The sequence below is a fragment of the Apis laboriosa genome, unplaced genomic scaffold, assembly GCF_014066325.1.
Source record: "Apis laboriosa isolate Shangri-la unplaced genomic scaffold, ASM1406632v1 scaffold68_cov148, whole genome shotgun sequence".
NCBI classification, from domain to species: Eukaryota; Metazoa; Arthropoda; class Insecta; order Hymenoptera; family Apidae; genus Apis; species Apis laboriosa.
The window spans coordinates 6,071,390-6,095,530 of NW_025224135.1; the positions used below are offsets into that span (position 1 = coordinate 6,071,390).

Below are 24,141 nucleotides of genomic sequence, written 5' to 3' on the forward strand. Positions count from 1 at the left end.
GCCGTCTTCTACCGGTGTAAGCAATTTTCCGCGCCGCCTCCCATCGATCTTCGAGACGGCTGGGAGGAGAGAGGGAGGGGGGAGGGACGGAGGGGCATAAATGACCGCTTACGAAACTTCTCGGGCAAAGTAAGAAGAGTAAGCGCGCACACGACTGATGAATGGACGATGTGTAATTCCGATTGCGAAGAGAGTTTTTCGTTTCGCGCACGACTGTTTTGTAATCAGGCGATGAGAGATCCCTGCGCGCGGAGGAAATTGGGCTGGGAGAGAAAAGAGCGAAATGATTCGCTGATTTTTCATTTTTTCTTTGACGGGGATTTTTCTTGTTTTTTGTATTTTTTTTTTTCTATCACATTTTACGAATAATGTTGTTGTTTCTTTTTTTTTTTTTTGGAATTTATGAAGCAAATTTGTTCACGTATATTTCGTGTATTTTTTCGTTTTAATAATTAACGCGATGAACGCGTTTATATCAATTTTGCAATACGGAAAGTATACAAAGAAATATAAATAAATAAATGGCAAAGTGAATAAATTGTTTAATATTTTTTTTTTTTTTTGTAAAGTGTTATATATGCGTGATACGTATAACGATGTTGTTAAGGTAATTTATATTTTAAATCGAACGAAAAATTGATGATTTTGTACAAGAATTGGATTCGAATTAATTTTTTATTCGTATTAAGCACGTTATTTTATTCCAATTTTTTTTCCATGATCCGTTTCCTATGTAACGATGTTCATAATTACTAATTATGAAATATTACATGATAATTGGAAAATTAATTAGATGTACGATCGCGATCAGAATACCTTCGATGTTGTCGTTTATAATTAACGATTGCAATGGGAATAATTAACCGTCAAACAATTACATAATTACGTAATAAAAATCGATATCGCTCAAATCTCCTCTCTATGTTTAATATCGAGCTTTAAGAAAAATATACTAATCATGTACATTTACAATTTATAATCTTATAATTTTAACTCGCAATCTTTATCAAAATGTTGAAAGTTCATTTGATATATGGAACAACTATTAATGTAACAAAGTTCTCCTCGATCAATAATATTTTTATTTTATTACAACATAAAATTTACTATTAAGAAAGAAAGTCTAAAATACACAATTAAAGTCTATTTATATGATTAGAAATATACATTCTATCTACAATACAAAATAAATAAAAAGATTAATTCATTGAGTATCATTTATCAAGCTTGTAAAATTGTTTCTTAATTAATAATATTCGGCATATCATCGCGTATTTTATAGAAAATGTTTCGTAAATTTCTCTTATATGAATTCCCTTCCAATTAATCCGAACGATAAATCATGAATTCTATGCTTCTTTCCCAACAGGTTCATACAAATGTAATTCTTCAACATTCCACAAAACGTGTACATGATTCCACAACAACAAATTTCCTATTCCTCCTCTCCTTCCTTTTAATTAAACAGCATAAATATGATAATTATAGACGGAATAAATTATCGGACACGGCGAATTATCAATGCTGAACGCGCCATTTTTAACGCTTAACGTAACCGAGAAGATAGCCCTCCCAACATAACATCCCAATAAACAAGATTTATTCGGCTGGACTCGATATTTCCATATCTCTTAACGGTGAATTAGAAGGAAGATTCGACTTAACGAAGACGGCAATAACCGTCTTCGGGCCACTTGTAGCCCGAGTTCCAAATTAAAAGTCCAATTTCACCCCTACCCTCAACTCTCATTTGAAAGTCTGATTTAATCGGCCCGCCAAGATTATTCACCAAGGGTCGGATCGAATTTGTATCGCAAATTGTCCCGCATTAAAATTGATTCTCGCTCGTACGCGTGCCTATTTACGCGCAATATCCTCTCTCTCTCTCTCTCTCTCCCCTCCCCTCTCGTCATCCAATTCCCCTCTCTCCTCCACGCCTCTAATATAACCGTGTCGCGATAATCGGATTTCTTTCCATCTCTCTTTCTCGATAACGAGTTCCTGATTTTTCATCGTTTCGTAATTTCGCGGGCTGACGCGAGACTTCCGCCAGGAACGGATGAATAAATGAATGTGACGGGAGATTCGATCCGGTGAATTTGTATATGTTAACGCGAGAAACAACGATTTCCATCCACTTCAGGTTCTATTTCAGACGGCTCTCGCGCCCTTTTGTTAATTGTCGACGAAATCGATCGGAGAAGAAAGAGAATAAGAAAGTGGCTTTATATTTTGGAGCGACTAATAAAATAATTTATCTTGTTTTTAAATTTATATAATATTTTCTTTGATTTTAAGAAAATTTTATTACATAGTGAATGTGTATGCGTTAATGAGACGTGCAAACGATTTCTCCATTTAATAATATAATTTCTCCACTTTCGCTTCTGCAGAGATAATTGTTTTTGCGAGGTAAATAATTTTATATACGTGTGTAAATTTATTTAAATTTAAATAATTTTCTATTTTCGATTTTGAAAGAAAATTTTATCCATTTTGTAATAATAATTGCACGAGTTTTAAGTAGTTTTGATTGAACTAATAGTTCAAAGAAGGAGTCTATGTTAATATAGAATTTTTGCAGGTAGGAATTTTGCTAGATTGAAAATGATAATAAAGATCAGAAGAAGATATATATTAATATTTACTGCAGTTCAATATGGCCTGATGTCAATTCACTCCTATTAACTAATTCCTATCTTCTTAATTTATCCTAAGAAATTGTTAAAGGAATCAATTTCTGTGACAGAACTTTGTTATTAAGACTAAGAGCAAAATTACTATTATTAATAGAATACATAAATAGAATTATTAATAGAATACATTAATAGATCTATGATTGAAGTCAAAGGTTTATTAGGATCTCTTTTTCTTTAAAATAGAAATTATTGAACTTTTGGAAAAAATTATATCTGTCTTAGAATAATACATATAACATAGTTTAAATAAATAATTCAAATACTGAACGTTCCATTAATCTATATCATTTTTTTTATTTTGTAATATTGCAAAGTTATTTATTCTACTTATCTCTATTGAGAATATGCTTAACCTTCAATTCAATCCATCATTAATTTTTCAATCCAACTAACAAAATTATTTTTCAATTCTAAATGTTCAATTTCAACATCTCCTATCCTTTGATCGCCTTTGACAATGTTCTCCGCATCTTAAACGAAATCCACTTCCTCAATTGGAATTTAAGGAAGCCCGTACTCTTACTCGAAAACTTATTTTCGAATCGTCGCCATTAAAAACCTCGTTCATGGAGGGTGGCCAAATTGATCTCGTTACAATCGGAGACCGTGTAGCCAATCTATTTCGATTCCACGGCTCCGAGATATTGGCTCTCTTTCTCTCTCTCCTCCCAGTGACCATGTGGAACTTACCCGTGGTGGAATTGATGAGAAAATAACCCTCTGGATTGCCGCTCGTGATGGAGAAGGTGAATCGTTGAGGCGAGACGTCGCGATCGAACGCCCGTATCTGGAGAACGCTCACGCCTGCCGGTGAGTTCTCGAGGACCGATGGATAATAGACCGGAACCTCGGTCAATGGTGTGTTGTCGTTCTTGTCGAGCACCTCCACGTACACCTGCACGGAAACCGGCTGTCGATTATTTACGAGACGTGGATATCGTACCTGCGATTGCTTCTTTGCCAAATAATGCAAAAAAATTTGGCGTTTGGCCGTGCAATTTGTTCATTTATATGTAGGGATCTTTTGTATAGGGAGATTCTCTGGTAAGTGGAATCGAAACCAGTGCTGCCATCTAACTATAGCGGTGGTATAGATGGATAACCTAGTTTTTATTATTTTTGTATCATTTACGATATGATTTGTCGATGAAGAAATTGTTGTTCTGTCATCGATTGATCGATTAAGATAAGTGTAAGATTTGTAAATATATGGATATATCATTGTAATGTTTAACAAGACGGCAGTACTGTTTTTGAGTTCACCGATAAGAGAGATATTTAATGTACAATGTAGAACTTTGAAATTTGAGTATATATTTAAAAAAAAAAAAATTTTAATTTCTTAGGAACTTGCTTTTCGATAAATTCTCATGAAATTATTTTAAGAGTGTCTACTTGTTTTCTGGTATGAAATTTTATTACGATGTAGGTTTTTATTGAGAATGTATCTACATTACAAGTTAACAAGCGAATAAAAATAAATTTTATTTAACGAAAAAGTCATAAATATTGAAATTGATTTTAACGTGAAATCAAGCGGAAAGAGCAAGAATATTTGAAGCTTAAATTATAGTAATTAGTACGTATCACATCCTGTGTATTTAATTTTCTAGAATTGCTACAAGCAATTGGAAGTGAATATCATTGAATATATTTTTGCATAGTTTGTTAATAATCCTATTTCATATAACGCATCATTAATAACGTATCATTTGTAAATTCTCATTTCCTTATCTCGATAACTTTCTACATGATCATTGATAGAATAAAAAGGTGCAATATTGATTATAGAATTTTAACGCACACGATGAAATTTTAATGTTCATGCTTAAATTACTCAGTGAAACTTTCATCGGTCCATGTAATTATAAGTGTGTTATAAATTAATCGTTTCTTTTCCTGATTAATGGAAAGCCTTTTTCCAATACTGTTAGGTATATTGGCAACATAGTGGCAAGAGATAAGTGATACGAAAAATTTTCCTAGGACTAACATAGTGGTCGATAGAGAAAATTGGTTTCTCAATTCGCCATCGGTTCCGTTAAGAGCTTATATAAATAGGAAGTGCAAAATAAGTGGTTGGTTGATATTTTTCCAATATAATGACAAAACTTTGACAGGAGTGTTTATGACCCAATATACACGATGTCATATAGCAGTAATTTTCTAACGAAGTGCGGTTCTCCTGCTGTATCGTGAAATTTTAAAACGACTATCAAAGGATAAATAACAAACTTGTGAAACTTATTATTAAATTACATTAAATGATTACATTAAAACTCATGAATAATTTTTAAATAATAATAATAGAACGATTTGATATTTCATGAAAGTAATATTCTGCTCAATATTTCTGTTCAAAGTTCTACATTTGATATAATATTTCAAAGATATAAAAAATTTGAATAAATATTATTATTTCCTCTAAATGTTGTTGAATTTCTGTTATAAAAAATTATATTTATTAATATAATAATAACTAACATTTTGTATGTCTGTTTATTTTAACAGCATCAATTTTCTATTATTTCATTCTTAATAATATAGAAAACTATTTTTTTTTCAATTTATTTTTTCTCATGTAACATTAAATTGCTTCTTTAATTGCATTTTATTCAAACAATCCAAGAAACTAACAAGTCCAACTAAAATTTAAATTCATAAACATTGCAAACGTACACAATGACAATAACATCTGGAGAACCATTTTCAGCTAAAAGAGTATTTACTTTTACATAAGAGTTTCCTAAAAATGCTAACTTTGTATCATTAACATACAATGCATAACAGACAATGCACAGGTATGAAACTTTTACAAAATAAAAAGAAAAAATTATTTGAAATATAATAGTTCTCTAATTGTGGTATATATTTATCATTTGTTTGTATTTTTATTGTTCGCAATGTCTTAATAAAAGTTACGAAACGCGTAATATTTTTCTGGATAACAGTAATATATTATACATATAATTTATCTTCTTAATACGAACCTGTAAACTGGAGCTCAGAGGAACTACACCGTGATCCTGCGCGTACACCGTTAACCAATATCCTCTCTTCGATTCCACGTCGAGCACAGCCTTTGTCTTGATGTTACCTGAAATAAGAAAGCATTTTTATTAGAATAAAAGATAATTAACATATTAAAAAAGTAAAGAAAATCAGATGGCACAAATTTTAGGATAGAATTGATTACAATGCAAAAGTTTGATAAGATTATCATGTTCCATTTTCTGTAATTATGAAATAATATACTTGGATTATATAATTATGAATTCTAGAAAAGACTTTGCAATTAAAAATTTCTTTTAAATAAATATTTTATCGAATACAGAAACGAATTTCATATCTAATTTCACTTAATAGAAAACTATCACATAATTTCGATCAAAATATGAAAGATATTCGAATCGATTCTCAGTTCTAACTTAACCTAACCTAATTCACTATTACATTTTAACAATTTTCTCTATGAATCATTCATCTCGAAAAAAGCTGAAAAATCAACTTGATCTTTCATCACCAATCAAAATAAAACTAAACTATCTCCAATCACGGACAAACGTGGTTTCCATACCAAAATATTTAAAAGTCGTCACGTTATCGCGAAACATTTTCACCTTTTCGATATTTCCGTGGGACACGAGGTGAATAGAAACATGTACAATGACAGTAATAAGAAGGAAAAAGGAAAAAAGGAGGTAAAAGAAGAGCGAATAAGAAAAATACAGGTTACGAAACATAAGGAAGGATTCGGTATTACCTTGCAAGATAGGCAACAAGGAGCCGATATGAAATGACGTGCACGTACATGGCGGCTTGCCAGCGACTAGCACCCGCGCGGCTAGAGCAAAAATTGGACCGCATTCCTTGTGTTAACACATCCTGCACACGGTGTTCCGCGATGTTCTTCGATCGTTTTTGTGAGATTCCATTGCCTTACGGGTTTTTACACCGTTCAATGAACGCTTGTTTGGTTTATTATGGTATTAACGTAAAAGATAACATATCCGATACTTGGCGAGCAACGATCAGGAACGAATAAGCGCGAAGGTAGCCGAAAGATGGCGAAGAGAGAGACAGTAGAGAGAGAAGGGGATTTCGATTAATTAGCAATCCAAGATGTTACGTTACGAGAGCAAATGTAGATGGTAATCAAGATTATCCCCGATTTGTTTTGTGAGTAAATTGCGTCTTCGGATTTCGCGACCAGCATCTTCATTAATCCTGATCTTTCGAATGTTTCGATTCAATCTTATTCGTTACGCGTACTGTGCACGTAATATGAGTGTATTGATATCGAACTCGTAATTTCGCAATATATCGATTAATTATCCTAGGCGAATTCAGTTCAGTGGGATGTGCACGTTGTTCGTGTTCGTGTTCGTGTTCGTGTTCTTAATGCGTTTCACGTTTTCGTGATTTTGGATTTTCTTGTGCAGAAGATAGAAAATAGAAAATAGAAAAAGAATGAGTGGTTTAAGGTAATGATATTTAATTTATTCTATTACGTGATTTAGAAAATATTTAGAAAAGAGAAAATTCAATAGTCGAGAATGGAACTATTTGCACACAACGTATTCTACAATATTCAAAGCATTGTCACAATTTCGATTGATTCAAAACACTTTTTCTTTATCAAAATTAAAGATTGTCATGCACGAAATTTATTATAGCCAAAAATTTTCAAAAATTCATCATATCAAATTTCAAGAATTTAAATTGCGATTCATGTCTTGTACAAAGAATATATTCTGCACGATCGCATAACCAAGAAACACGCGTTATGTTCGTTGCTCGTTCAATCGTGGCAAGAGAGTTCAGAATGTAACACATGCTATATGTTTAATATGGCGACCAATAGGAAAGAGAAGAATAAATTAAATTCGCTATCCGTGAATGCAACTTGTATAAGAAGGAAGGGTGGCAGATACCAAGCTAAGCAATATTCGTTTTTCACGCCTTTAGTTTTTCATCTAAATAACATTACAAATTTAATTTCTTTCGGGATTGGAAGGAAAGAAAGGAGGAATGTTGCCTTCTGTCGCAAGAAAAGCAACAGAAAGAGAGAGAGTAAATGAACAGGAGTGAGAAAATAGCTAACGGAAAAAGTTTAAAGCGAAATGATTTCGTTTCGATTGTACATTCATATACAATATATATACGTACATATACAGGATATAATGGATTATAATTATAATTATTTGGATGAGAAAATTTAATTTTTGGACAATTCGCTACTTTTCCGAATAATCGTTGATCTGATAATATTAATTCTTAATTGATATGATGGATTTTTGAAAAGAAGAGTAGAATTTATAATTTAATATATCTAAAGAAAATTCAGAAAAAAGAAAATTCGTTGAGAAAAATATATAACAGTGATCTGATCAGCAATTGAGTCAAATAACTTTGAAATTTCAAAAACTATTTCGAAAAATCTTCAAAATTTACCAAGTTTCCCATTCCTATCTGTATCTGAATACATTTTACAAAACTTTCGACATGTTTAAGAAAATTGGAAGGAAAGATAAAGTCTCTAAAAGGATTTTTTTATAGAATACAATTTTCTTATAGTAGAATATCTCGAAGCAAAGTCAGAATCTCAATTTCCATTTCCAAATCTTCCAAATCCAAGAGAGATTTAGCTCTTGCGATAACAGGACGAGATTCTTCTCCCTATTTTTGTTCGACTCTTCTCGATTATTGGATTAAATAATAAAGCAAGTTATCGAGTTATTCGAGATCTGGTTGTCGGTCACAATCATTAGAATCATCATTCCACGGATCGAATGGTGGAAATGGGTCGAGCAACTTGGAAATTACGTGCACTCGTCTCGATTCGAGTTTGAAACTCGATCTAACATTGATTATTCGAAAGTTGCGAATTTGCGACGGTTGGTACGCGCCGATTTATTCGCTGGATGCCGCGGAATGCATCGGGACGAAGTTGACATTTGCAATTACAGGAACGTCGATAGGGTTGTTGCAAAATTAATTTACGGGTTAAAACGCGGGCCAACCTCCACTGCCATTCGCGATTATTATGCACGATAAAACACGCGATAAACTCATTTTCCATGATTCAATTCCAATTCGAGATTTACTCTTTATTTACCACTTTAAGCGAGCGTAGTAGTCTCGTTTTATTCGTGGTATGGACGAATATTTTAGTATTTTAATATTTATATATACTGTCGAAATGCGAGAATTTTTCTACTATCCAAACTTGAAATATTGTGTTGCATTAATGCGAAATAGATATCGTATATGCGTGTAATCACATCAAATGCGAAACATGGATATCCTATTAGAAATCCTAATGGATTTATAAAAGTTGGTAACTGGATTAATTAACATAGAAAGTAAAACGATCAACTATGTAAAATTTTAACGGTATACGTGCTATTTAATTTTATAGATATCAAATTTTACATTTTTTTTTCACATTTCTCTAAATAATTAATCTTTGTGAATTTTTATGCAAAATAAAATTTGACTAAAGAAATGAAGATTAAATAAAGATTTGCCTCATTCTTCACATATATCATATACTTCATTGTACTTTATTTTGTGCATATCTTTTTTTTTGCATATCGTGTAAACATTTGTATATTTTTAATTTTGCATAAATGCACAAATATTCGCAGTTATAATTTATGTTTATTTAAATTCATTTACCTGTTATCACGAATCGTTAAGTCGGAATTATTAAGTTGGCTTGCAGATAATCGTTGTCAATATCAACGAGGAAAAAAGGATTTGTGGCCGATTTGTGAGGAGTTTAATCGATTGAAGCACTCGGCCGGCAAATGACAGATAGGAGAGTTTGAATCTCGACCAGCAATTCGATTTGCCAGCAATAAACAATAAATCACTTCGATCAGACGAATTAACCTCTTCGAGTTCCCAACCGTTTCACATCATTGTCCATTTAGAAAGCTAATGGCGATTGAAATCGTAACCAATTAATATAACTATGCCAATCACCGGCGTATTATACAGAGTATTATGTCAAATACCACGTTTCAAAGATGAATGCGCTAGATACGATTTTGCAGTTCCCATAATCTGATCCTGACATCGGAGGATATTTATGTTCCGATTCTACTATGATTAATATTCTAATATAGTATTGGGCGTGTTGTGGAATGCGAATCATGAATGTTTTGATTGAATGGGCGAATGTGATGAGATATACACGATATTGCTTCTAAGAATATCTTCTGCGTAACTTTATGCAAAGAAAAATTCAATGGAATAGAAATAAATATTCATTGCATTCTACACTCACGAATTAATATTCATTTGAATTTTCTATATTTTTCTTATTACTCATTGGCGATGACATCATCAGCCAATTATTATTTAATGAACACAAATGTATACCGTCGGTATCTAGAATTTTAGAGTGACTAAACTTTTCTTTTAAATATTAAAATTTAAATATCAAATATTAAAATAATATTAAAATCTTTTAAATTTCTTTTTTTCTTTTAAGATTTTCTATATCGGATCTTTTCTTCTTTACCACACTTTTTTTTTTTTACAGTTTCTTTTCCAAAAAAGAATTTTTTTTGAAAAATCACCAATCTATACTGACTCTAAAAAGGGGATAAAATAAGAAATCTATAAAATTTTTATCGTACAACGCTAAAAAGTTTTTATTCGTTTCCTTACAAGGAATTCAACTGGAATTGAACTAGAAAAATTTTAATTTCTATTCCTATAAGAGAAGACATTCGCGACATTCTCATGCGTTCAACACTCTTCTTTCCATCGTTAAAACTTACGGAGACGGTTTTAAAACGACGGACAACAGGAAACAATTACCATTATCAATAACTATATCATCGATTCAGCCATAGTCGTCGCGAAACACGCGTGTAGTTTTACGACCATTAAATTCACCGGTCATAAAACGACTTGTTGGAGTAAGTAACAGTGAAATATTTTACATTTTCAGATCAAGTCTCGATTTTATCCAACGGTCAATCGATATTCGTGTATACAGGGTGTTTCCTTTGAAACGCGACTATAGAAAAATAATACATAATATATAAAAAGTAATAACAAAAAAATATGTAACAAATAATATATAAAAAATATTGTTTTTTAATGAAAAAACTTTTTTCATTGTTTAAATTTTCATAGACGTGTGAAATTACTAATAAATAATATCAAATGTAATATATCTAATTGATTTACATAAATGTTATGTAAATTTTTCTTAAATAATTATCTATATTAATACTTTTTTTTTTATAATAAATATATACATATATAATTGAATTAAGATAAAAATTAAAAATTCTATGATTCAACTTAAAGAAATCTTCAGTCACACTATTTATTCTATGTGATTTCCTGATATCTCTTTATATCAAATAATTTTTATACAATTATTTTTTTTTATAATTTCACTCTTTTAGGAGATATTTGATCCTTATTATCGAGCAGCAACTTGTAAAAATGTTAAAAACATTTTATAAAAATATTTTTTTCGTTCTCTTAAAAGATATTCCATCATTGTTCAGAGAAAGCATTTACATATACAAATATTATTACAATATCATAGCACTTTCATTATTATTGGATACAACACATTTTATGAAAGTATCTTTTTTATATCTCTCGAAAGATATTTTACTACTATCAAGAGAAAGTATTATATTCGTACGCATATAAATATAAAATGTTAAAACATCTTTTTTATCAGCCCTATTCTCTCGAAATATATTCTACCTTTTTTTTTTTACCATTTTGTACGTAAATTTTATTTAAAAAAAAAAAAAAGAAAACATCTTCATTCCTTCAAAAGGAAACATCATCGTTAAAAGGAAAATATTTTGTTCTACGTATATACACGCGAAAAAGAATATCAGGATTCGTTTCGACCAATTTGACGCGTTTCTAACGAGCCGCCGCACAAATTCGACGACCGTGTCGTAAACCATTCGCGCTGCTCGACCATTACCGCCACGTTCGATCCACGATTAAACTGCGACAAAATCGAGATCACGATCCACGGGAATGAGTGTAACACGGGATCGAGCGTGACAAATAATTTAATAATTCCGCAATGTGTATCGATAACTTCTTTAGTTGATTGGGATGAGATAAAAACGAGCTGCTTTGCAAACCGTGATACTCGAAGCGGTTGTTAGGTCCAATTAAGATAAGAAAAAGAGAGATTAAGGAAGGTGAACGAAAATTGAGAATTTTTTAAAAGAATTTTGTTCAAAATAATAGATTGATATAAAATAAGTTATGTAAGTTATAAAAATGGGTCGAAGAAGTTTGGATATTCCATTGACGAAACAAATTTAAAATAATAAATTGGTAATAAGATATGTAGAGGAATTATATTTGGTAATTTTTAGAAGAGAGTAGAATGGTATGGAAAGAATGGATCGAAGAAGTTTGGATATTCTTTTGACGAAACGAATTTAAAATAATAAATTGGTAATAAGATATGTAGAGGAATTATATTTGGTAATTTTTAGAAGAGAGTAGAATGGTATGGAAAGAATGGGTCGAAGAAGTTTGGATATTCTATTGATTAAACGAATTTAAAATAATAAATTGATAATAAGATATGTAGAGAAATTATATTTGGTAATTTTTAGAAGAGAGTAGAATGGTATGGAAAGAATGGGTCGAAGAATTTTGGATATTCTATATAAATTTGGAAAGTGATCGTTTGTAGAAAATATTTAATTTATAAATCTGTGTTGTGTCTTTTTTTTTTTCTAACGAAAACGGAGGAAATTCGTCATGTTTCGAAGAACGACAGATGATTTCATGATGATCGAATGAAATGAAATTTAATTATTTTTAAAAGAATTTCGAGAAGGATGGTAATTTTAAATATTTACACGTTGTATAGAGATAAGCATTGTGCTCGCGATAATCCTGAGAGGATTACATTGGTAATGTTCTGCAAAGTTAATGTTATCGCTCGATACTCGACCAGTAATACAACTTTGAACTTTTACAATTTTACAGAGAACGGTCTGATACTTGAACTAACTTAAAAAAAAAAAAAAAAAAAAATATCATCAAGGAAGCACAAGAATAAATACCACGAGTTGGAAACTGGAGCGAAGAAAAACTTTCGAAGCAAAGTAGATCGAAAACACCAACCAGTTTGTTTTCCCTACATAGTTCAATTTGTCAAACGTAATTTATCCTCCTCTTATTCGTGATTATAGAATGATTGCATGTTTATATTTACCAAGTAAAATTGCGGATAACTTTATCGCAAATTTTGCACATTCATTGGGGAAATTTGAACATACGCAAAATGTACGTGTAACGTAAACAAGTTTCCATTTAGACTTCGTGTTTTTATATTTTATTCATAAAAATATGATGAATATGCGTAAATATTCATAAGAAGAAACAGTTATTCTTAACTCTTCACGAATCTATTGCAAAAATATCTTTTTGCAAAATTTTAACTTAAATTTTCTATAATTTTTTATATAAAGTGTACTCATTTATACATTTTTACTATTTAATTTTATAAATTTTAATTATTATTAATTAATTAATTTATAATTTCTATATTGAAAATTGAGAATCACTGGAAATTTCATTTTATTCCAAGAAAATCCTTTCACTTTTCCAAATGAAAAAAAGAAAAAAAGAAAAAGATATTCATCAATGAATAATTTACACTGCTTAATTAAAAGAGATTGAAAAAAAGTGTTTTCAATCAATACGAAAATATTAAAAAGTATCTTAGTAACTTATAACTTAAGAAGAAACAGTTATTCTTAACTCTTCACGAATTTATTGCAAAAATATCTTTTTGCAAAATTTTAACTTAGATTTTCTATATAAAAATTTTTTATATAAAATATATTCATTTGTACATTTTTACTATTTAATTTTATAAATTTTTTTTATAAACGACATATTTTTCCATCATCCTGACGAAGATTGAGAATCACTGGAAATTTCATTTTATTCCAAGAAAATCCTTTCACTTTTCCAAATGAAAAAAAAAAAAAAGAAAAAAAGAAAAAGATATTCATCAATGAATAATTTACACTGCTTAATTAAAAAAGATTGAAAAAAAGTGTTTTAATCAATACGAAAATGTTAAAAAGTATTTTAGTAACTTATAACTTAAGAAGAAACAGTTATTCTTAACTCTTCACGAATCTATTGCAAAAATATCTTTTTGCAAAATTTTAACTTAGATTTTCTATAATTTTTTATATAAAGTATATTCATTTGTACATTTTTACTATTTAATTTTATAAATTTTTTTTATAATTTTTATATTCCATCATCCTGACGAAGATTGAGAATCACTGGAAATATCATTTTATTCCAAGAAAATCCTTTCACTTTTCCAAATGAAAAAAAAAAAAGAAAAAAAGAAAAAGATATTCATCAATGAATAATTTACACTGTTTAATTAAAAGAGATTGAAAAAAATCTCTTTTAATCAATACGAAAATGTTAAAAAGTATCTTAGTAACTTATAACTTATCTCAACTTCTATAACTATATTCTATAAAAAAGATATTCTTAAAAAAAAAAAATGATCTCGCGTCGACAAGTTTGGAAGGCGTTAAAAACCGTTCGAATCTCGAATCGCGAGAACGTTGTTTGAAGGAATCGTAAAAAAAAAATCTCCCTCCCTCCCCGATAATTTCAACCCCGGACCTATCCCATTCCATAAACGGCTGATACCATTTGGCGGCCGTAAGAGGAGACAGAGTCGCAGGGAATTCGTTTTCGCGGGGCATTTCGCTCTTTGTAACGACGCCCCTCTACTTCTCCGGAATAGAGAGGAACCGATCGATTCCCCGTGCCTTCGAACGGAAAACGCGCAATCTTATGGTCGAAAGACCCTTCTTCACCCTCCACTCCCATTCTTTTATCGAATTCTATTCCGTCCGTCTCCATCCCCCTCATTTTCTTCGCGATCGCATCTCTCTCTCTCTCTCTCTCTCTCTCTCTCTCTTCTTTCTCTTTCTCTCGAGTTTCGAGCCACGGAACGGTGAACTATGGCCGATCGTTAACCCAGATTTAACCGCGCGACACTTTAAACTCTCTCGCGTGGCAAATAGACTGCAAGTGTATACGTCTTGATCGGGGCTTGTCCTCTATGGAGAGGGGAAGCTTCGTTGATCTTTGTTCCGGACTTTGTTCGGTGGATCGATAGATTTGTAGCGGAGATCGGGCAGAGGGGAAGGGAGGGGGGGGGGGGAGGGAGATAAACATCGGCGCTCGACATTTTTTTTCTTGGCCGTTTCCATCCGAGAGCAACGAAGCGGGATGATATTGAATCGTCGCCCGGAGGATGAGGTATTCGAGGAGGTCGAGAGTATTCGATCAGAAGAATAACAAGCGAAATGGAAGAGTTTGCATATCATTGTGTTCGTTCATAATTATTTAACCCTTTGGCCGCTACGGCAATATTATTCTTCTCTTGAGAGGAAAACACTTAAGAGAGGAAGATTACAACGAAAGGATTAAAAATTAAGTGTGTGTAATCGAAGGTAAGGAGGAAGTGATCTCTATCTTTTTTTTTTTTTTTTTTCTTCTTCTTCTATATTTTATACATCTGATATTTTCCTAAATATTGTATGTATCTTTTATAAAGTATTCGCCTCGTATCGTTTTCCAACCGATATCCAACGTCGAAAGTACAAGATTCAGAAAGCATAAGATTCGAATAAAACTTGCAAAGATTTCTTCGATACGTGTTTCCACGGTTAAAGCGCACATCGATTCCCAATCACTATAAATAAAATTCTCTCCGGTCATTCCATTTTCCTTCGAAAGCCGCGCCCATACGTTCGGATATTACCCGCGCCATCTTTCCAACTTCTACCTACGACGCGAAGAAAGGAAACGTATATATATTCAACTTATTCCTGTCACTCGTTTCAACGTCTATTCGACAGTCGATATATCTACACGTTTCTCCTTTTTTTTTTTAATATCCTTCGAAATCGTACGATAATCTCTCTCTCTCTCTCTCTCTCTCTCTCTATTTCTCTCTCCATTCCTTTTTCTTTCTCTCGATGATGATGATGATGATGCTCCTCTTAATAGATTTCTGCTTAATAACCTGGAAACACCTCTCGAACGTTTCTAAAAGAAGAACGTTTGCAGGCTCATTTGTTGAAAGGGGAGGAAGGGGTCGAGAGGAAGGGGTGGCGAAAGCCTCTTACGCACGGTGAGGCGATTGATTCCGGCCGTGAGGTGGCCGCCATCGATTAAATTACCAATGAAGGAAAATTAAGCGTGAGAAAATTTGTTCCGGATGATTGGAGGATGCGCGGGAAAAGAAATGTTACAGATATCGGATCTCGTGAAAGAGATCCTTTCTTTCTTCGATCATTCTCTCTAATCATGTTTCTCTTCTTTTCTGTTGACAAGTTTTTTTTTTTTTTTTTTAATTCGAAGGAGAATATAAAGCAAGTCGTTAAGACGAATGATGAATTTTAATTTTAAATTTGACTCGAATTAAAATTAATCTTATTAAGGATAGATAAAAGCATAAATTGATTAATTATTCAAATTCTAGAAAAACTTTTTACATTACATTTTTTTTAATTCGAAGAAGAATATAAAGCAAGTCGTTAAGACGAATGATGAATTTTAATTTTAAATTTGACTCGAATTAAAATTAATCTTATTAAGGATAGATAAAAGCATAAATTGATTAATTATTCAAATTCTAGAAAAACTTTTTACATTAGCTCCATCTACAAAATAAATTCTTTCCATTAACGCGATCCATTAATAAGAAATTAAGGGAATTAAGTGTAGTATTTCTGTTTTCATCCATTCTCGTTTCTTCTCCTCCTCTTATTTTTCTTTGCAAACAGTTATAACAGAAAAAACTTGGAGGGGTATGATAGAATTAAAATAAAGTAATATAAGTTGGGATAATACGTGTAATAATCTTAGGTTCACAAGCGTAGGTACTGTATAAGGAGAACATTATCGAGCATTCTGTGCATGTTTGGAATACGTTACAGGCGGAACGTAATAACGTACGTGCGTAATTCCCGTTCACGCGCTTAGTCGTTACACCTATCCGCGGAATTTACATTCAAGATGGTTGGATGGGCAATGGAACGCTGTAAAAGTACCCTCTTTGCTCGCCATATTTCTCCCAAGGAATTTACGATTACGATCCGTGAACAACTTCGTAAAGGAGCTTTTTACTTCGAAAAATAATATTGATTTATAAAAATCATCGATATAAAATTAAGTTGAGTCAAGATCATTTCAGACGATCGAGATCATGATAGAGGATAATAAAAAGATCGGTTGAAGATACTCTGATGAACAGTTAAAGCCACTTAAAACCATGGCGGATCGAGGATCAAAATCATTTACCTGAAAGTCACGTGAAGATCGTAGCGGGCGGTCAAAGTTATTCAAAGATCGTTTTAAGGATCCAAATATTCTTAATATAAATAATAAATATCCTAAATGAATCCCGAAGGAACAAATAGTTATGTCAAGTTATCAAATCAATAATAATAAATCATGATTGAGAATCATATTTACATCGTAAATAATACTCTAAAATATATTTAATCTGTTCCTTGTTAATTATTATCGTATCGTGAATGCATGCACGTGAAAGCACGAACACCGATTCTCAATTGCTCGTAAGCAAATAACGCGGTATGCGATTTCACTTGGAACTGAATGTTCATTTGCGGCGGGCTATTTACGACTTAAAGCCAGGCGGAAATTCGACAGCGTGAAATGGAGAGAAAAGAGTAACGAGTACGGGGCAAATCGTTGGAGAGATAAAAGCATCAACCGGTGCAGAACGAAACGGACGAGGTGGCGTCGGTTCGTGCGAATTCTTCGACGAACCGTTCCTGATTCAAATCGCCACGGGCAAATTGTCGCCGAGCTCGATCGAAAACGCGTTTTCACGAGATGCTTTTAACGAGTGAAAAACGCCGACCCGGCGAAGGCGCCACGATCGCGTATATGTATCGTTTTAAAACGCGACGCGTGGTGGCGCTTCTCTGCGCTGAAACATCATTTCTCTGGAATTTCAAAAACTTGATGGAACGTCGATAAAAAGAATTCAGATGAATATATCTAATAAAATACTATCGTCGAAAAGAAATTTCAAAAAAAGTCTAAATCTTCTTGCGCTTGCCCGAATTAAAATTGATTCAAATTTGTTTTCAGGATTGTTAATTGACATTTCGAATATCTCGTTTAATTTCCCCTTCCATTATGATCGTGTCGTTTTAATAAATAATTCTCGTTCATCGTTCACGAAGGGAATAAATTTCGAATTTTTATCGCGAATTGTTTGCACAAAAGATTTCGTAGTATTGATTAATTTCTAATAAAATGAAAACAATCCTTTTTTGCAGATTGGAATTCGAGATTTTGAGAAAATAGTTTTAACTTGACGAATACCATCGATTCACTGTAATTTTTTTTTTTTTTACAATGCTACACAGAAAAATGAAAAAAATTTTTATTTTTTTATTTTTTTAATAGCAACGTTGATATTCAATTAAATATCGATATCCAATAAATTTCCAATCTATTATTACGAAACTAATAATAGAAAATTAATACGTTCTCTTGATTAGTTTTATGTAATCGGTCAAAGCTATTCTCACGAATCGCATTTGTTATAGCTTACAAATATGATTAATTCATCTTTATATTACATTAATAATAAACATAACGATATTCAAACAAAGAGATCTTACGTTATAAAAAATAGATTGTTTCTACTTATTTCAAGATCGATAATTAAAATTCGTTAAAATAATAAAATATATATAAAATATATATAAAATAAAATAAAATAATATATATAAAATATATATAAAATAATAAAATAAATAATTAAAAACGTAAAATTATTAAATTAAAAATTTTGGCTGCAATCGATAAAATCATCCCGGTTAAAAATTAATTTTTCTCTTCTCCCTGTCTCTCTTTCTCTCTCACAAAGTATTCCACGGCGATATTATTGTTTTTCACGAATAATTAGTTTCGTACTCGTATCCGGTCGGATAAATCTGGGATCGGGAAACACCAGAGAGGTGCACGCGTTTTCTCGTTTCTTCTGTCGCGTCTTGTAAATCGGGTTTAACGACCCCGTTCGTCGAGCGCTCGCATTCTTGAGAATATAATCAATATTCTTCCCTTTCGAATTTCTCGAATAGTGGGACTCTTTTCGGCGATCATTGGTCGCTCGAATGTCTTATGAATCGTGAAATTCCCGCGTCAGCAATTTTCTTCCCTTCATATCGAAATTATATGTATACGAAAAATAGACGAAACAAACGAGAGAACGAAAACTACGAGAACTAGAAGAGAAGAGAAGGAAAAATAACCATAAGTTTATTGTTATGACGATTATGGATGAACAAAAAAAAATAAAATAAAATAAAATAAAATTAACATAAAGGAAGAAGAGGGAGAAAGAAGAACCGTGAATTCATTGTTTTGACGAATTTAATATAATGGACGAAGCAAATAAACAAGAACGATAAAATAAAAAAAGAAGAAGAAGAAGAAGAAGGAGAAGAAGAAAGAAGGAATAAGTTCATCGTTATTACGAGTTTAAAATGGACGAAGCAAACGAGAAAATAAAATAAAAGAGAAAAGAGAGGGAAGAACCATAAGTTCATCGTTACGACGAGTTTAAAATGGACAAAGCAAACAAAATAAAATAAAAGAAGAAGAAGAAGAAGAAGAAGAAGAAGAAAAAGGGAAAACCATAAGTTCATCGTTGTGACCCGATCTTCTTTGTCTACAGTTATGCGCAGGAGTGACGAGGAAGGGGGACGCGAAAGTTTTAATTTAACGAGTCTGTACACGTACCCGTCGTCACCATTATTTTCGCCGGTGTACGTAAACTCATTATATTCTTGGTTTTCCATCGTGGCCCATTACAGCCGCGCAAAATAACTCTACCAGTCGCCACGAACCTCTTCAACGTTATTGAACTTCCATTGAACAGCTTTTCGTTCGATTCCTTTGTATTATATACTTTTTCTAAACGTCGCAATGTCGTTGAAGTTTCGCTCCGGTTCTCTTTCTACGATTCTTTGTATTCCATCTGACGTAGAGAAGATAAAAAAGAAATAAACGAAATAAATCTCTCCCTCTTCTTTTCTTTCTCTCTTTCTTTTTCTTTTTTAAATTCTTCTTTCGTGCAAAATTATTCTCTATTTTCAAAGATTGAAGGTTTTTCGTGAACGTGAAAAATGATAAGAATAATGGAAAATTTTATACCTGTATTGGAATTGACTTATAAAAAATTCTTCGAATCTTTAATTACAAGGGTAATTTAGATATTTCTTTTTTAATTTATTTCAAGCTAAAAGGAAATTTATTGAATGGATATCGTATGATAAATTGAGAAATATCGAAATGTGAAGATTCTCAGATCTCTCGTTAAAAATTTTCCCAATTATTAAAAGCGAATAAAAGAAATTTTATCGAATCTGAAAAACAATTTTATCGAACAATTTTCATAGAATAATTATCTCGATAGAATCTACGTCGTGAAACAGTAAAGAGCGACCGATCCCAAACGATTCTACGAACGAATCAACGAGAAAAGTAAAATTAACAGCTGGCGAAATAAGCTCTTGCTATCCCATCGGAAGTACGTTCGAATCCTTTCTTCGTTAAATCTAAATTACTCCGGCGCCGTGGCCGGTGTAAATCGAGGGAAGAGCCACGATTCTCATAAAAATCCCTCGTTTCCTCGTTCGTTCCTTTAATTAGATCGGTGAACGTTCGAATCCAATGAGGTATAAAGTCATTGCCGATTTCGTTCCTCTGTTTATTCGCTCGTAACGGCAAATCCAACGATATAACGATCCGTTAAAAAAATTGCTACTTATTGGAGAAAACAATGGAAAATTATTGTACATACATATTTATTAATACCAATCTCGATCTTCAAAGATCTTCGATCAACGAAGACGAACGATACGCAACGAGTTTGGATTCACACAGGTGAAACCGATCGAGGAAGAGGATGATGGCGCGGAACTGTTCCAACTGGTCGATAGTTGAAACTGATCAGAGCGCAACAACGCGAATTAAGACTGATCGAAATGGGAGCGGGCGAATTGGAACGCGATTGGACGGTGCCACGTGAATTGTAGTAGGGAATTGGCGCCGTTTCGAGCGGAAAAGCACGAGTTGGGTGTCGATTGAAACGCAACGTTGAACAAGAATCAATCGAAACACGGTGTTTGACAAAAATGGAATAATCGTGAATTGGAATTAATATATGTTTACTCGGGTATTCAGATACAAGTTTTGAATTAAAATTAAGTTATTTTTTTTTTTTTTTTTAGAACTTTTATAATTTTTGATCTAATCTAAAAAAAAATCTAAGCCAGAGATTAATATTTAAATGATAGACGATGATTTAACGATAATTATCGTAAATTTCTAATAGATGGATCTTTATTTAGGAGTTTTATTTATTAGAGACTATAGGACAATTGCAAATGAGAGTAAATAAGATGATAAAAGAATTTCCAGAAATCTTTATATTTCGGCAATAGATCGAGATATCAGGATGAAAGAAAAAAGAAAGAATATTTCAAGAACATGGTTTCTCTCATTTTCTGAAAGAAGGAGTTTTCATGAAAAGGTTATGTTTCATTTATTTATTTATTTTTACGTGATTGCAATTTAATGTAAAATCAGAGACTCAAATTTAATTTTGTCTCAGTGCGAGCAAATAATTAACGTTGCAATGTATTCGATGGATTGAATATTGAATTAGAGGTTATATACCATGTCCAAGAAATAATTAATACACTCTATTATATTTTTTACTTCGTCTAAATATCGTTGAAATACACGATATTGTTGAAATTCAATTAAGGTTGAATAACGAACTCTTATTCGATCAAAAAAAAAAAAAAAAAAGAACAAAGAGTGATTAATAACCTCTATTTCCGGCCACGCTCGAAAAGTTTCTAGAGGTAACGAAAGGAAAACGAGCTATGAAAATAACTATAAGAAAGACTTCAAAGGACGTCGTTATTTCCTTTTAATACGAGAAAGCTTTTCTGTCGACGATGTATAAAGTCGGTTATAGGGAATTACGACTATAATGCGCGAGATGCAATCTTGTACTTCGTCCTTCTTCTTTGCTCCCTTTTTGGAGCCAATACCATTTTATCGATCGTAGCAAGAAGTTATCGTTCACCAACCAGACATTTCTCGACCAAAAAACAAACAAATATTAAAAATACATAAAAGTTTTACGATATGGACGAATCAAATCTACCATCAGAGCTTTCACGAGAGGTCTCCAGAGGGCAGAGCAGAGTTGTCGCGCTTTACGCGCTATTCACGCTATATTGGTCCGCTGGCTAAACGATTTACGAATCTCTTTAACTAGTTAGATACTTTTTTGATATTTGTGATCATTCCAAGCCAGATCATCCATGTATATATATATATATGTATATACAGGATAACTTAAAAATGTGAAAACAACTAGTTAACTATTGCTTAAGCAATATACAGTTCAATGGATAGATCGAGTTTTGTACGTTCGAAGAGAACTGTTTAGAGGATAAAAAAAAAATCTGTATCGATCGTATAATTTCCCAATAATTAACGTTCACATCGAAAAAGGATAAAAATTAATTTCAACCGTGGATAAATTCAGAAACTTATCTCTCGTCCCTGGCCCATAAAAACAGAGTGATAATTCTTAGTTACACGCATGTACAATTCCATCGGCTATAAAATTATCCTTGGAAAAAATTTCAAAAATCGTAATAGCCACCATCCGACCAATTACAACTCTCGTCTTCGTATTTCCCTCTTTTATCCGCTCTACGAACGGAGATCGAGGAGGAAACTCGTTTGCACCACGAAACAAACGAACAACAAGAAGAATACCTCACGAACGTTTAAAAGAGATCTTACAATCTTATTACAACCATTTATAACTTCTTTTCTTTCTCATCGCGAAAAAACGATATGACAAACGCTTATATTTCCTATCGAAAACGAAAACATAGGATAAAAAAAAAAAAAAAAAAAAAAAAGGATACGAACGAGGCACGGTATTAAAACCACTCCCTAAAAAAGGTTCTACCCTTCTTATTGCCGATGGTTACGACGATAATACCGATAAATCGATACCCATCCATACGTTATATTCGATCGGGGCGAAGATAAATGGAAGGACTGGATGGAAAGCGTTGCAGGTTCACCTATCGACCGACCATTGATAGAGTTTTACTCGCGTACTCGGGAATAAAACGTCCGGTTGATCAATCCTTCCGTATAATAGGCGTCGAGGTAATTGAGGTGGAGCGATACTTAGGAGGATCGTCGAGGAGGAAAGGAAGAAATAAAGGTGTCGATAACAGGCAGCCAGGAGTTACGTTGAGAGGGACGGGACAGAGAGAAAATTGTCCGATTACGACAGCAAAAAAGGGCTTCTCCTCCTCCTCCTCCTCCTCTCTGTTAAAAGTTGAATAGCTATGCTCGGGTTCATCGAGCTACAATTACAACCTGTCGCCGAAATTTCCTTCTCAAGTCTTATGATCAAATATCCATTTCTCCCTAACCTTCTGCTTTTCTTCTTGTTTTTTGCGTTTTGAAAGAAGAAGTTGAAATTTTTACTTAAGAATCAATTTATCAGTTCTACACGGGGAAAATACTCTTCTGCTCTCCCGAGAGTTCGACGAGTCCAAAGGAAATTGAATTTCATCGAAATCGGATCGTCGTCGATTTTTGTAAATTTTTAGCGCTACGCTCGTTTAAAAGATATTATATATACTTTTGATTTACTCTTAAAATTATCTTACCTTGTCCACGCGTTTAATTAAAGAATAGAAAATTCACTGCTCGGAACACTGTTCAATAAAAATTCCTCGGTCATGCAAGACGAGAATAACGAACGAGAATCGAGTGGCGGGGATTATTTTCCGCGAAACGGCGAAGAGTTGCCGTTCCAGGCACGCGATATATTCATATCGTGGCTAGGAAAAAGAAGAGGGGGGGAGGGAGAAATCGGGGATGGGCGAGAAATCGTCGGATACGAGTACGTTTTACAAGTATTCAAGAGCGCCTCCTCCAGGTCCCGGGAGGAAAACTCGTTATGCATGCAATCACGTGACGGGGAGGAACGGCGGAGGTGTGGTTCCTTACGAAAGAGGGCGCGTTTTATCGCCCTGAATACGATAAAAATTACTGTCGGTGATCGAAGTCGCGGTGTCGTAAACGCGGTGGAAAAAGAAGAAAAAAAAAGAAAAAAGAAAAAGCGTTGTATGGAAAGCAGTGGCAGTTTTCAAAGGACAAAGGAACGAGAGAGAAGTTCCGAGAGAACAATGGAACCGATTTTATTTCCCCGTGATCCGGATCCTGTTTGGCTTTTACGTTTCGATCGACCCGTTTCCTGATCACGTTTTCC

General features: G+C 32.7%; 1 protein-coding gene across 8 annotated transcripts in view; it reads right to left on the minus strand.

Moving 5' to 3' along the window:
- Window positions 1–24,141, minus strand: part of LOC122718911 (fat-like cadherin-related tumor suppressor homolog) — a 529,283-nt gene that overhangs the window by 64,683 nt on the left and 440,459 nt on the right. For all 8 annotated transcript variants that reach the window (XR_006347483.1, XR_006347482.1, XM_043944311.1 and 5 more), the window contains exons 4-5: window positions 5,690–5,796; window positions 3,390–3,594 (exon numbers count right to left, since the gene is read on the minus strand). Coding sequence is in view for 6 of the 8 variants with exons in the window: in XM_043944311.1 (XP_043800246.1) it covers window positions 3,390–3,594; window positions 5,690–5,796 (312 nt within the window). In the remaining 2 variants the exon portion in view is untranslated. The remainder of the gene's footprint in view (window positions 1–3,389; window positions 3,595–5,689; window positions 5,797–24,141) is intronic.